General features: G+C 39.7%; 2 protein-coding genes across 2 annotated transcripts in view; both read right to left on the bottom strand. All coding sequences in view use genetic code 11, as the record gives it.

Annotated features, from left to right (window-relative positions):
• Positions 1-1,882: 1,882 nt before the first annotated feature.
• On the bottom strand, positions 1,883-7,555 carry EGR_02101 (Tropomyosin; the record flags this gene model as incomplete). The annotated part of the gene is made up of 10 exons (XM_024491350.1): positions 1,883-1,965; positions 3,137-3,206; positions 3,735-3,797; positions 4,194-4,455; positions 4,644-4,714; positions 4,861-4,931; positions 5,149-5,270; positions 5,609-5,742; positions 6,543-6,720; positions 7,494-7,555. 10 exons carry the CDS (start codon positions 7,553-7,555, stop codon positions 1,883-1,885), a joined length of 1,116 nt encoding a protein of 371 aa, XP_024354203.1.
• Positions 7,556-10,063: 2,508 nt separating this feature from the next.
• The window catches only part of EGR_02100 (Ubiquitin hydrolase), a gene marked incomplete at both ends in the record, with an annotated part of 5,910 nt that continues 1,372 nt past the window's right edge, over positions 10,064-14,601 (bottom strand). The window contains 16 exon segments of the mRNA XM_024491349.1: positions 10,064-10,123; positions 10,192-10,280; positions 10,356-10,386; positions 10,453-10,582; positions 10,782-10,927; positions 11,242-11,352; positions 11,747-11,866; positions 11,993-12,103; positions 12,395-12,618; positions 12,666-12,749; positions 12,853-12,892; positions 12,911-12,980; positions 13,367-13,428; positions 13,845-14,089; positions 14,166-14,226; positions 14,310-14,405. Of these exon segments, the coding sequence (XP_024354202.1) occupies positions 10,064-10,123; positions 10,192-10,280; positions 10,356-10,386; positions 10,453-10,582; positions 10,782-10,927; positions 11,242-11,352; positions 11,747-11,866; positions 11,993-12,103; positions 12,395-12,618; positions 12,666-12,749; positions 12,853-12,892; positions 12,911-12,980; positions 13,367-13,428; positions 13,845-14,089; positions 14,166-14,226; positions 14,310-14,405 (1,680 nt within the window).

Raw genomic sequence — 14,601 nt, 5'->3', positions numbered from 1 at the left:
GTTTTAGCTGATTTTCTTTCATATGTGGATCGAAGGCAAGATTGAGCGTACATTTATTACAAAGGGACCAAATGGAACCGCTTGGAGGCACTACAACCGGAGTTATCTTGAGAAGAATTTGAGTATGCGGTAGTAAACTCGGATAAAGGATTTTCAGTAGAGGCCGCAAGAACGCTTTAAACTACGGAAAGCTTGTCAGTATTCTTTTTAGCATGCGAAACGTCTTGCTGTGCGACTCTAAGTTAATTTTTTATTAAAAGTATTGAATGACAAACCGCATTATTAAAGTTGTTTTTAACTGAGGAATTTGTATTACTCCTATGAACTGATGATACACAAAGCCAGATTAACAATGGGTAAATCATTAAAATTATTTCTTAAACGTATGTTGCGTTGAAAAAAAGGTAGACGTTTCATGGCGTAAAACGGTATAAAATAACTCATCTTTTTACAAAAGATGGGATTCAAGTAACTATTTAAACTCAAAACTACTTCACAGTCAGAATTCTACGTTTTTAATGCGATTACCCCCACAGACCTTGACTCATCTCCAAATAGGTACTAACACTGGAAAACTTCAAAAAGGGGTGAACCTATATTTCCAAGCCGAACAGAAAGGGAGCATAATCGCCATCATCCTTTAGAAGCAATCGCTGCCAGGAAATGCTCCATCATAAACGAGGGACTACTTTAACGTTAGAGAAAAGGATATGAGAACAGGAAAAACTGCGAATTGAGGAAAGAGTCATACATGCTGCAGGTAGGCTTTGAGATATCAGAAGAAAAATTATCAAGGAAGAGCGAATCCGTTGGCTAGGAGAGTACATGAAAAAAATTCCGTGCATTTCTCCCCAATGTTATATTCTTGTATGCCTATCTCTTATTCGTTATTCAAAGGCTATTCCTAACCATTGTTGAAGGTGTCGCAGTACGTTGAACCCTAGTATATGAATTTAGCACAATGGTTTGTTTAAGCTTTTTTTAATGAGGCTGCAAATTCTCTTCTAAATTTTACTATGCATAATTGCTTAACTGAGCATTCTCAAGACCTACTCATCTTACTTGATTAGAGGGCACATTCTAACTCGAGCACACCCATCTATTTGATTTTCAGCAATGCAAACACCTTTCGTTGTACCTACTTTAGGATATCGTGGGAGCTGTGGCAAAAGTCCAGAGAATGGATGTTGATACGTAATCTACACCAACGGGAAATCCTGTGTTACACCATAACTGCTGTGATGTCTTGTTAACTTGGCACTACATTTGATCATTTGCGTAATTATAATTACACCTGATACCTGAGTGTGGGGAGCTTCATTACTTACACACTAGTTTAATAAAATTCGCATTCAACTAACGACTTTCTTTTACATGGATAACGGAAAAGTGGCGTAAGTGGATGCAGCCACACTGAGAGTATAGTGGAACAAGCAGATTAAAGTTACCAAGAACTGCTGCAAGTGCTCCTGGACCAAATAGACAGTTTTGAAGGCAAACTACGGGTAGCACTCAGCACTTGCACTTTGCAATTAATCCCGCTTTTTAAATTTCCTCTTCTCCAGTGAAAGCAACACTCAAATTGAGGTTAAGCTTACTTCTGTGGTACTTTTGGTGGTTACAAGAGGCACTACACCACTTTACACTACGTTTGTAAATAGACATAAAACAAACGATTCATTACCTTGAAACCCGCTCCCCCCCCAGAAATAGTTCCTAAGTCCCGAGTCTGGTAAATTTGTTCGAAAGCAATCAGTAAACGAACGAGATGACCTTACATTTGCAACCGAAAAGGCGGAAATATTGTCGAAATCTAGTACGAATAATAGGAGAAGAATATGACCCTAGTGGTGCATGAATGAGGCCCAAGGCGCCAGATTTCTCAGAAGGAAGTGAGCTCCGCGAAGGTAGTATCCAGTTCTCCGCTGATGGCTCGGTAACGTTCCTTCTCGGATAGTAGCTCATCTGAGGGGGAAAAGGCATATTAAATTCTGAAGTAGTAAACCAAACGCAAGACTGCCTTAAAGATCTATGTTCAAAATAACGACTTCATGCAGATGCCATCCCAGCCCTCGTTCTCACACAGGTGAGACCGAAAACGCTCGAGACACTACGCGTTTGAGGCTGCGTTATCTGCCAAGCTTTAGACACGAACCAGCTGCGTGACATCGCTACGCCCCAGTACTCAAGCTAGGAAGACTTGCAAGCTCCAGTTGCGTAAATAACGGATAGACGTTCAGGCCCCCCTCAGAGTTAATTCCACGTCACAAGCGCCACTTTAACCACACACATACACAGATGCACCCATTTACGAAGATAAAATTGAATCTACTTCTAAACTACATTAAATCTGTCGTCTTTTCCCAACCAACTGCAATGCATTGCTATTCTACCCAATTGAACAATGCCATAAACTGAAGGCGTTTCGTTGGACTGAGCGAGAAATCAGCATGCGCATCGAGGGATCGTGCGAGCAGCGAAACGGTGGACAAGGCACAAAATGGAAGCAGGCATGAAATTATGGTTGAAAATAAGCAACATCCGAAATACTATTGAATGATGACTAGCGGCACACAAAGGAAATGCAAATCAAGAAGTCTAAGTAGGGCATGCTAGATGCAGGGCGGGCAGCTTAAAGAAATGGAGGATCACGCGACGTCAGAATCAGAAGGAATAGGAGCACTAGTTCAACAGGTCCACTAAATCGAATGGTACTCGTCCAGTGCAGAATCGATTTCCTTGCGAAGAAGCGTAAAGATCCTGTTCTCCGAGAAAAGAGTGTCTACAAAAAGTAGGTTTAAATAGGGGACAACGAGCAAGGCCAATTTTTTTCACACGGGTATTATTTTCAAACTTGGTGTGCGTATTACTCTACGTGTGTAAAAGTGTATATCAAACGGAATCAAGGAACTGCATGCATATATAATTACTACACATGATTCAACATTTCGAAAGAGACACCCCGAAACTAACCTTTAACACGTTGTACTTCTAGTTCATATCGCTTGGACACGGATTCCGCATCTTGTGCTCTGCACTCGGCCTTGGAGAGGCATGCGAGACGAACGGTACGTGCGCAGGCAAACATGCAGATAGGAATAACAAGCACACGTTAGCAGAGTAATAAAATTCAAACCTTCAAGGCGGTCAACTTCATTTTGGAGCTTGGACACTTGGCGTTCAGCTTCGGCAGCACGCTGCTCTGCCTGTATTAGTAATGATTGACACTGATCAAAAGTTCTAGTGCTTCATGTATAGATACTGAGAGCGCGCATGCCACAGTATGCATGCATTTAGAGAGCGGTCAAAGACTCTAATAAATGCAGATCTTGTGTGCGAAATACACACCACGTCGAAAGCTGGCCAAGCCACGTCTTTTGAAACAAACCCATTTACAGTAAGGAAGCCTTAACTACATCGTGTCCCTTATGTCCCTAAAATCTCTTATCAAACTCCTCTCGGTGTAGTTCTAGCAGCCTGGTCATAATTCTATAAAAGCTTTGAATAACTCACTTCCCTCACTTGTTCCCGTAAGACATTAAGACGTTTCAAATACATTTCTTCCAGTTCGACGTTCTACACGGTGTATGAAAGCCATTGTTAACGTGCACATGCGATCATGCAAAAAAAGAAAACATCAGCCGTTAGGAAAAAATAAAACAAGAATTATGCACCACTCATTCAGAATGAGTAAACAAGTCATTGCATCCTTTACGGAGCGACAGCAGTCTTACCGTCTTCAAGCGCTCTGTCAAATCTCGAATGGTTTCTTCGTAACTTTCTTCGCGCTGAAGAGACTACGATTCGCAAAGGAGACACAAACCAAAAGGAACTCGAAGACGACAATTATCAGTGCAACAAGTGGGAACTCAGAACATGGTTTAGGTTTCCCTATTTACAATATAGGCCAACGCATAATAACGTAATCTTGTCCTGTAGTGATCAGGTAATAAGAGTTACCATAACGCTCCAGGTACTACAAAAACAACCCAATTAACAACAATCAAAGTGGAAATATAGACCACGCAGTACGCATGAAATCGAGCTGTATTCGAACATGCACATGGTGTGACCCAATAATGTATGCAAATCCTTATTCTATGTTCATAAGAAATTTCGCCACGTCCTAAAGCTTGAAATTATGTATAGGCATTGTTACTTCTTGTATCGCTAGTCACTAATTGAACTATTACCTCTTGCTCGGAGACTTCGAGAGATTTCATGTTGTTACCAACAATGCGCAGTTCTTCCTCAAGTTCAACGATTTTGCTAAAAGTCATTACTGCTGCTTGAGTTTTGTGTAAACTAAGGTCGGGGACGATTTGGTATCCATGCATTTCAAGGCAGACATAAAGCAAAAAAGAACAAGCACGCATCACCTTATCGTGTGCAATTTCTTTGGCTTTCAATTTTGCAGCGACAGCAGCCAACCGATCCTCCAAGTTTTTGGCGCAGCTAAAACCGGAAGTACCAAATGTTGGGCAGGACAAATTCCTTTAAATTCTCCATACCCTCGACGATAGACAATTTCTTAAGTATAATGGCTACTACGGCAGTTTTGGCCAGCGTCAAACGTGAAAAGTAAACTAATGCATCAAAACCGGGTCTGAAATTCGTCTCTGCTACAATTTTTGGCAACTCACACCTCAATTGTTTGTGCCTTCTCCTCTGCGGTAGCTAAAGTTTGCTGAGCAGCAATAATCCTCTTCATTGTCTTCAATGCCAAAGAGTAAGGAGAAAGATGACAGGCATGCTATTAAGATTCGTGCAACGTGCTGAACGATAATAGAGAAAAACAAATGCGCGTGCAGGAGACGGGTAAAAAGACCGTCAAGTGGGTTGCGTTGCCTTCGAGGTTACCTCTCCGAGGTTTCCAAACGAGACTCCGCTCGCTCCAAGTCGACCTCGGTCACTGCCAAGCGGCGAGCAGCCTAAAAAAATAATATTTCAATAATGTGGTAAACAGATTAGGAGAACCGGACAACAAAATCTAATGTGTTCTAGTCCCTGGAATTGAAAAAAATGGTTAAAAACAGGCGTAAAATATATTTACTAACCTGAGTCAAAGGACTTATAAAATCAAGAACCGCACATTTAAGAATAAATCCTAGCAGATTAATTTCCAGAAATGAGGAAAAATAAGTCTACTTGCTTCATCGTATTTCCGTTCGGCATCTTCAGCGATGTACTTCGCCTCCTTTACCTGTTCTTCTAGTTGGGCCATTCGTTCATCGTCAGAAATAGACCTGGTCTCAAGGGTTTTTCGATTCCTGCACGCGCGATCAGAATTAAATTAGGTAACACTATTATTTGAATTAAACTGCTATATTCTTTCACGCTATAGACAGACCACAGCTTAATGACAGGTGACAGCAGAGAGATGCAAATGGCTTAAAGCCACAAAATACCTCCTCATATTTCCACACAGATTCCTGAGTAGCCAAGGATGCAGCCTCAATAGAGCGTTCTAACTCAGTAATTTTCATCTCATCAGCGCCTTGTTGATTATTTAAACGCCAGCGTGCACTAAATACATGCAGATGACATAACAAAGCATGCAAATATGCAGCAGATTACAATATGAAGCACTCAATAGCACAGGCAATACCTTTCGCTCTCCTCAGCAGCTTTGCTAGCATCGTCAAGCTTAGTAGATGTTTCAGTAAGACGGCCACTAGACTGTTCAAAATCTTCCTCCAAAAGCCGAATGCGACGGGTCATAGCAGCAACTTCGGCTTCGGCCTACGGAGAAGACAAGAAGTTAAACACTATAATCCGAATTTTGGGCAGACCCTACTAAACTACATTAAAAAAAGACTCGACTCCAAAATCGTCATGGGAATGACACAAGTGTTAAGCATTTTGTAGTAAAAAAACAATCCATCAGACAACTACTATGCTAAATTACGGCCTCCTTTTTGCGGCGCTCGCTATCAATCGCGTCCATTTTGAGTGCAATCTCCCTTTCCAAATGTTCTTTCTTCTGAATCATCGCAGATATCTTGCTTTTGACCGTATCAATACCAGAAGGCAAATCCATTACCAGAGATTGTTTTGCACAGTAACTAGATTGTTGACTTAAACAAAGAGGCCATCGCCACCAATGTCGTTTTTACTAAGCATTATAATATTAAGGCATACTGTATTCTTTCCAGGTTTACATAGATTTTGAACATTAATCCAAAGCCCGTGTTTGAGTTGGGGCGCGGAATCTTTTTGACAACTACCGTGCATTCACGTCTCATGTGCACCACTACCATACCAATATTGCACTTTAGAACTTATTAAAAGTAATTCCGATTTTTCATTGTTATTGGAATGAGTGTTCAACATTTAGAAAAGTACAATCCAAGTTCTAAAATTTTACTGACGCAAACCGTCTTAATACCAAACTCGTATTATTTTAAATAGACCATTTTGATGTGGACTAAACATATTTTACGAAAATAGAGTGACTTATTCCATAGCAATAAGTAACGTGGTAGTCGCAAGTGAGCTCTCTAGGTGCCTCTACACGGTTATTCTAAGCACAATCAACTCACGTTTGTCGCACGCTTCTCGGTTTCTTCGAGTTTGCTAATCGCTTCCTGGAGAGACTCTTGTACGGTGTCTACTTCAGTCTGAATGTTCTTCACTTTAGAGAGCCAGTCATTCATCTCTTCTTCTTTCTTCTCAAAATCTTTGGCCTTCTCCTTGAGTTGATTTTCGAGATTTATGGCCCTTCAAAAAAGGTGTGCCGATCATCAACATCATCATCTATCCATTGCACCAATTAAAGATATCGCGCGACTGAATCCACTAGATTCCTTATGGATGCCTTTAAATGTCGCAAAACCACCTGCTGAATATATGCCCTTAATTCGTGCATTCCTATCACTTCATAAGCCACTTATGTATTGGTATACTATTTCTTTTCCTAATGTTGTAGATTTACAATAAAATGTATCTGATCTCTACATCAGCAAGCTTTTAAGCTTATTCGCTCAATTTGATAAGCGGTGAAGTAATTCGGAATTTTTAGTCATGTAATTTCTTGGTGAATTTCGATTTCTTGATGGAATATTTAAATCTTGAGCTTAGATCGTTGCCGTAATAACCACCACAAGCGTTGTAATTTAGCCACCCAATTTATAATATGCTTAAGTAAAACCTAATACGCAATGCTTATTGGATTTCATACCACAAAAAAATAGTCATTTTGTGCTTTTTAAAGCAGTCCAAAACCTATTTACACAATCATTGTTTAGGCGTGTGGAGACCCACTCTATCGAAAGCTTAAACGGGTTCATTGTAAAGATACCTTCCTAAACTGACAAGCTCAGATGTTGCTACGATTCTTTCTGAAATTGGATGATATATTCTCTTTTGAAGACTAAGGCGGTCGTAGTCTCTCACTGAAATTCGCTAGTGTTAAGAAGGTAATATTTTCGCCCCTCAGCGTCTACTGGAGCGCATAGAAGTTCAATCAAACTAACTGCAATAAAATGACTTACTTTTCCAATGCATTTTCTTTCTCCAATTTCATTGCCATCATCTTCTTTTTGATGGAATCCATGTTTGTAGATTCGTAACAAAGTTAAAAGGCAGGAGAGGATAAGAAGTTTGAGGTAGGATGTGACCCGTGGACTTCGTGTGCGCTGTGGGGCAACGCTGTTCTGTCAGGGATTTTGTGCACTGACGCTTCGATATTGCGGCCACACAGATGCGTATATTTTCAACCAATCGGAGCAGGAGACTATGACCACCCGATCGATAGTTGGTTGCACGTTTATAGTCCCTCTTCTGCAGAAGCACCAGCCAATCGATATGGCCAGTACGACCGTGCGCTTGCAGCTGCTGCAGTCTCTCCGTTGCGTGTGCGTAGGCTAACCAAATCAGGAAGCGTGTAACTTCTAATCGTGTGTTCAGTTAACTTTTCATGCATTGGAATACCAATTTAAGATATGAAGGAGACTTTGTTCTACCTTTAAAGGACGACAACTCGTGGTTCAATGTGTCGTTTATACCGTTCATTCAGATATTCAAAATATAATTTTGGCAAGCGGAATTCAAAACGCATCAATATAGCAAACTGTCAGAACAACTATTTCATGTAAAAATTTAAAGCGCTTTTTTCTAAAATGCGGCTAACGGACTATGCCACATTTTGCGAAACATTAAAGAGGATTCAGCCAGAATCGGTTTGTGTATAAGATGCATTAGCTCTTCGAAAAAAAAACCACTGAGGCAGATAGCGTTTTCACTGCACTCAATTGCATGTGTACATGTGAGGGTGTTTACAGCCAAATTAATAAGACATCTTTAGCAAATGTCTGAACTTTTTACGGTCCTGTACTTATACGCAACATTTTAACCATTTCAAAGCATTACATTCATGTTAAGAAATAATTTTTGCTTTGACTACCTATTCTAGTCCACGGGTTTACCCCTAATTCCGATTACTTCGTATGATTTGGGTCACTGACCCTAAGAGCCTCATTGATAATGTGAAAAAGCACGTTGTGATCTTCATTATTCACTCTTCACTCCTGCAGTTTTTAGAAATCCATTAATTTTCCGGCTTCTGGTTTCCATTTAAGTCTTTATTCATACAATTCTCATAAAGCACAAAAAATGCTGTTTTAGAATGTTAAAAATACAGAGAATTCCACTAAATGGATTTCGTTTGACAGGCGGACTTTATTGACCATTTTTATGGCCAACTGACAATTGTCTCGATAATTCCAAATTTTTGTTGGCCAGATTTTCATGGAATGCTATGATGCTACTTTACGACAAATCAGTAAGGTATATTTTCCAAAGGAAAGTTTTACAATCTTATGGGTTAGAACGTTCTGTTTGCCAAACGGAGTGATGAGCGAAAGCAAACGCGCATTCGAGCTTGTTTGATAAAGTGCCACTTCCCAATGGGAGATAGCCACCAAGTTGACTAAAGAGTATCTTCTGTACGCTAGCGGGGGATGTTACTGAGTAGCCAAATTTGTCTAAATATAAACAGTTTTGTGGAACGTCGCGACATAATGGTTGAGAGCACGGAGACAGGTAGCATTTCTCCCAGTTTCATCTCTACTATCTATACAAGAAGAATAGCAGAACTGTCTATGTCCCGGTAAAGGAACGCTTATTTCCTCAAGATGTGTTATGTTCTGCAGATTACCTACTTCCTTAACAGTGTTCCCGCTTCTTTTTAGCTACAAACTAATGCCATCCCAAGGCCGGCCATATTTTATTACCGTTGGGAAACCTTGAAATCTACCTGACCGTTAGGTGAAATAAGTGATTCAGTAACGTGAAAAGCGTAGGAACTTGAGGTGGATGTGGTGACTAGCATTACTCTTGCCGTGGCATAGCGCAATATAGCAGTTAACATCATTCCACGCAATACGAATTTGTGCCCCACACAAGGCAGATGAGGGAGCGCTCTCAGTTTTTCTTCATTTTAAAGCCTGCCAAGTCTGCAGCAAACTGAAAAAAACTGGCTTCCAGTGGTAAGGTTTACTGGCCTGCCTGACACAGACCGAAAGTTGAAGTTACGAAAGGTCAAACTCCCTGTTAAAGCACTCCAAGCCCTACTCCTCATATGTAGAAAACATAATCTCGGGACTCGAAGACGTAGTTCATTTTGGCTCTCAAAATAGCTGTCACATTTCTAGCTAACAAGCATAACCAAAAACCGAGACATGCTGTTGCTACAAATTAAATGGGGATGGATTTCCGGTCAAGTGAGAACTTATGCCCTCAATAAATAGAATATGAAAATACCAATTATTGCATAGGTCAGTAGTGCTTTTACCAAGTTTGACGAAAACATATTTCTAGAGCTCAGCAACTCCAAATATCCACTCAAAAAGTTTTCCTTCTGAGGCACTGGAACGGGACAAGGTCCATCTCAAAGGAACAAAAAGTGAACCTTCTGGGTGCATTCGAGAGGATCGTAAAGGAATGAATTAATTCATTTCATAAGAGGTATTCAAAATGCCCAATCGTAAATACAAATGTCAGGCATGGGAATCTGAATAACAGAAAGAGCTAAAAAGTGGCCAACAATAGGCCAATGATTTAATCATCCAGTTTTTGTAGACCTCTTTGAACGCTTGTAGAAGAGGACGTAAGCTGCACGAGTCTAGAAAAGATAAAAAATATCGTCACCAATTGAATTACTGCTTAACACATGTAGAACTAGCAACTTACCGGAATTTCGGCCTCTGATAGTTCAGTCACACGGGAATCATTGAAATTCCACCACTTATTGTCAGCCAAATCGAAACAAAAAGCCGTATCTGGGAGTTACAGAGTGATAAAAGAAAAAATCATTTAAGTGGGATACAACGAACCGAAGCATATTCTAAACTTACAATGACCAGACTGCACAGATCCATGATGGTTCTATGAAACAGACAAAAGTTAGACCTTCCCAAAAAAGCATATAAGTGGGAGTGAAAATACGCTTACAATAACACCGTAGAGGTCGTATGTGCAGACAGAGACAGTCCTGCTTTTTATAAAAGCCGACAAATTGAGGTCAGTAAGAGGGAACTGTACATAAGAGTCAATCTTTTCACAAGTGGTGTATGAGCGAAAGCTGAAAGGGCAACAAAGTTAATTAGACTGATTTAACAACAAAAACATTGTATTAGCCATTATGAAGCTGATGAAACGTCTGTAAAATGTTAACCTATTATCGATGGCTGAGTTTTATAATAAGCCAATTAAAGGCATATGAACTATAAACAATAAATGGGCAAAAATCAACATTATCTCCTGATTTTATCTTATCGTACCGTTTTAGGTGGATTATAAGATATTCGGGGAGGCGCCACATGCCGAAGGTTTTCACAGCCTCACAAGGGATTTTGCACTGAGGACACAGCCAAAGATTTTCACCAGATAGTTCTTCTGATTTGAAAAACTCTTCAATGCACCTCATCTGCGAAGAATCAAAATAGTTTAACAGATGGGCTATAAATAATTTAACAAGTGGTACTAATTAACAGTAGGTTGGAATAAATACCACAAAAAGTATTAAACGAGTACAGAAAATACTTCTACTGCCCAGGGTAACTGACCAGACTAATGTAAAAATCCTTAAGTTACTACAAAAACAAAAAGAAACAGGACATCCGGAACTCAAATCTATAAACTCCTGGAAATCTAACCGTAACTAAGGGCAGTGTGCATTTTTTGAAATTTTTACAATTTTAGCGAGATGTTAAATTGAAAAAAGGAAGGGTGAACTGTTACCAGATCTGTGGAATCCGATCCCTGAATAGACAATGAGAGGTACATAAACTCATCGAATGCATGAGAACATCTGTTGCAGGTAAGACATCGAACTGTTGATAGTAGTTGTCCCTATATTACAAAAGTAATATATAGTGTACTCTGGAACTCATATTTATCGCTCACACGAATATTGTGAACTTTTAACCAACTAAAAAATTGAAAAGCAATTTATATGGAGCTTCAGGATGAATTTTATTTGTGCAATACATACATGCTTCGCAGTTCTGAAATTTGATAAAATATCTGCAAAGGTGATTCCTGCATTCAACAAGTAAACATTACGCGGACAAGAAAATTTGGTTTAACATCGAAAAGTGGCCTAATCGCACAATTGATTGCAATAGCTTAAACAAATCTGCATACACACTACTCCGAATCGGCAATAGTGGTACTCTAGTTAAGTCGAAATTAGGTGCAACTACGATTGAAGCAGTGTATATCATCGAAGAGACACGAAACATACATTAAACCAATCCAATATTACGGAGTCGTCCCTTGCACGGTTTCGACTCCACGAAAGATCTGCCAAGTACTCTTCAGAAGCGTGCTCTGCTTCGGCATGCTTTTTACCAAGCTCTCTTTTCTAAAAATAAAGGTGAAACCCGAAGAGAATGAAATATACTGAAGTATTATTGGCAAGGCAAAAGAAAAATAATCCTAAGCTAATGCGAATTACATCACACAATTGCTCATGTGAGTGAGGGAGTACCTTCGACCTGTTTACTTCTTCATGTAGGGAGTCCAACAAAATCATTAAGAATTCATGACTGTCTTGCTGCTGGCCGTCCGCAAACATGGGATGTAACCTGTCGAAACTTTTCTAAATTTCAAAAAAAGAAGGATATTAAGAGCCCACGACAACATATCAAATATTTTATTTAAACAACGAAAGCCACAAGTGGCGTGGCATGTATCACAATACCATGCTTATTTAAAATTCCTGTAAAGGCATGGAATCTGCAAGAAAGTAGCAATTCAGCAGCCGAATCAGAGGGAAGTATTTAATTTTATGATTAGATTACAAGAATAATGCAAAAATATGATGTATGGTTGTTAGGAGTGCTCCATACTGTTGTTGGTACTGCATGCCTAGTCACCGATAAATACTCACTTTAAGCACTTTTGGAGGGTAAGCTTCAAGTAGCGAATGATTGGACATTTCGCAAACAAAGTCGGAGAATGATTGCACTAGAAGACCTTGAAAAGGTTGTGATTTTATGAAGAAGCGCCATAGCTGAGGCGTATGCAGCAGACATTGCAGGGTACTGTTCATGTAGCAGGTATTGCCCATATTTTTCAGACCTCTTCGGAGGGCGACCCATGGTATAGTTGACGCTGGTATAAAAAGAACGGAAAGATACGTGTAAGAAATCGCCGCATACAAGTACAAATTTTACTGATACCTATCTCATTAACAAGGCAGTGTAAAAACTGCTGAAAAAGGGCATGGGTAGCACACCGTTTGACTTTGATAGGCAAACATTAATACTCCTCGACCTGAAAAAAAAACCGTGACGCTTAACTCTTTGGCAAATAAATAAAGTGCCAGTCAGACGCCAAAGATCTTACTTGCCAATTTGTGCTGCGGTTTGGGGCTTCTTTGAACGATCTATCTGAACATGATTACGTGAAGGATGGAGATTGAACAATGCCTTACCTCCGGAACATTATTCCTCCCTGTTTCTTCGTCTTCAACCCTAAAAAAAGAATTGATTAAAAACTTAGGAATGAAGAGGTACTCGCTCCACATTATAAGGGGACGGAAAAAGTAGATATTTCTTTACACAAGAAATCCACACAGAAAGACGCGATTTGTGAGACTTTAATTACAGTATAAATGATTCAAGTGGCAACAGAAAAGGAGGTCACAGATCCACTCACCAAATTCTTCTAGTTTAAATGCTTCTAAGAAATGTCTTTTTTGTCAGACTAAACTTTCCACAAATCTAACTATAAACTATAAATTGACAAGTGATCATAGAAATAGGTAAAATGAAGCGCTATTTTGAAAGACATAGAACCATCAAAAAATGTTCGGGTTCAACAAGATAAAGAACCACAAATATTTTGAAAAACTACATACGCCAGCTGCCTATTCAGAGGTGCAGCTAAAACATTTAATTGCGGCTTCGTCGACCGGTCAATCTAAAACGATTAAACGACCAGTTCAATTGAAATTAAAGTATAACTGGATACCGTCGTTCAAGCAAAGCAATCAAAGTATGCAATTAGAAACATTGCTCGATATATTAAAGTTTAGCCACAACATAAAATCTTAGCCACGTCATTCCAAAACAAGATTAAATGCACACATTCGAGTCTGAAGAAGCTAAAGCTTAATCCCACTGGTGCCATATTCAATTATCATCCATTACTGATGGTTGTATCCCTAAAAATGAGCTGTTTAAGAATTGGCCCAGTGTGATGCAAAAACCAATGACTACTTGTTAAATGATTCCGACAAATATCGCTGTTCCACTGAAAAATTCACACGTGAACAGATTCCAATAACTCAGAAGGATGATAATTGGTTGCAATTGAAATGGAGACATCAGCCTTACCGCAGGCTTACGCGACGTTTCCATGGCGTAATTTTCTAGTAGTTTGGAACTTGGCTCGTTGGAAGCCAATTTGGAAGCCACGGTGGACTCATTAGTCTTGAGCATTTTTGCCAATTCACCATAAGAGAGAGTTTTAGTATTTCCTAATGGGTCTTCAGGTTCCAGATAACTGTTCCCATAACTTGACGGTACTGTAGAGGAAATACATCCGGAAACATCGGCGACAGTGGGATAGCCTATTTGATCTTAAAAAAAAACAAATCAGTTGACAGAAAATCTGTCAATCGTGCATACGAATTTAAAGTGGGCTGTTTAAATCACATTGCTTTGGCGGTATGGTCATTGAGATAACGGCGGAACCGCACGTATAATAAACGAGAATCTGCGGAAGTATAACCGAAGTAAGAATTTAACAAAATATTTACCAGATGGCTTGGATGTCATTGATGAATAAGAGGAAGGTACCGTCGAAGAAACTAAAGAGGGGTAGCGTTTTTCGAATTCTTCAAAGCCTCCCGACAAGAATACCGCAGGTGGCAGAGATATCTTTTCAGCATTGTACTAAATAATATAAATTTTAGGTTAATTTATATACAAGCGTACAGAGAATTCAATCCCAACGGTGAGGAAAGTGGGGAGCCGGTACCTCCGGGGTAATAATTCGGCCAGCTTGGGGCTATTCATTTTAATTATGCGTCGTCACACTTTCAAAAATGAAGCATCTTTAAGCTGTCTTCAAAGCAGTGCTTACGATACC

This window comes from Echinococcus granulosus, assembly GCF_000524195.1.
Source record: "Echinococcus granulosus chromosome Unknown EG_S00009, whole genome shotgun sequence".
NCBI classification, from domain to species: Eukaryota; Metazoa; Platyhelminthes; class Cestoda; order Cyclophyllidea; family Taeniidae; genus Echinococcus; species Echinococcus granulosus.
The sequence above is the reverse complement of the archived record's forward strand: the minus strand, read 5'-3'. Positions and strand labels throughout refer to the sequence as shown.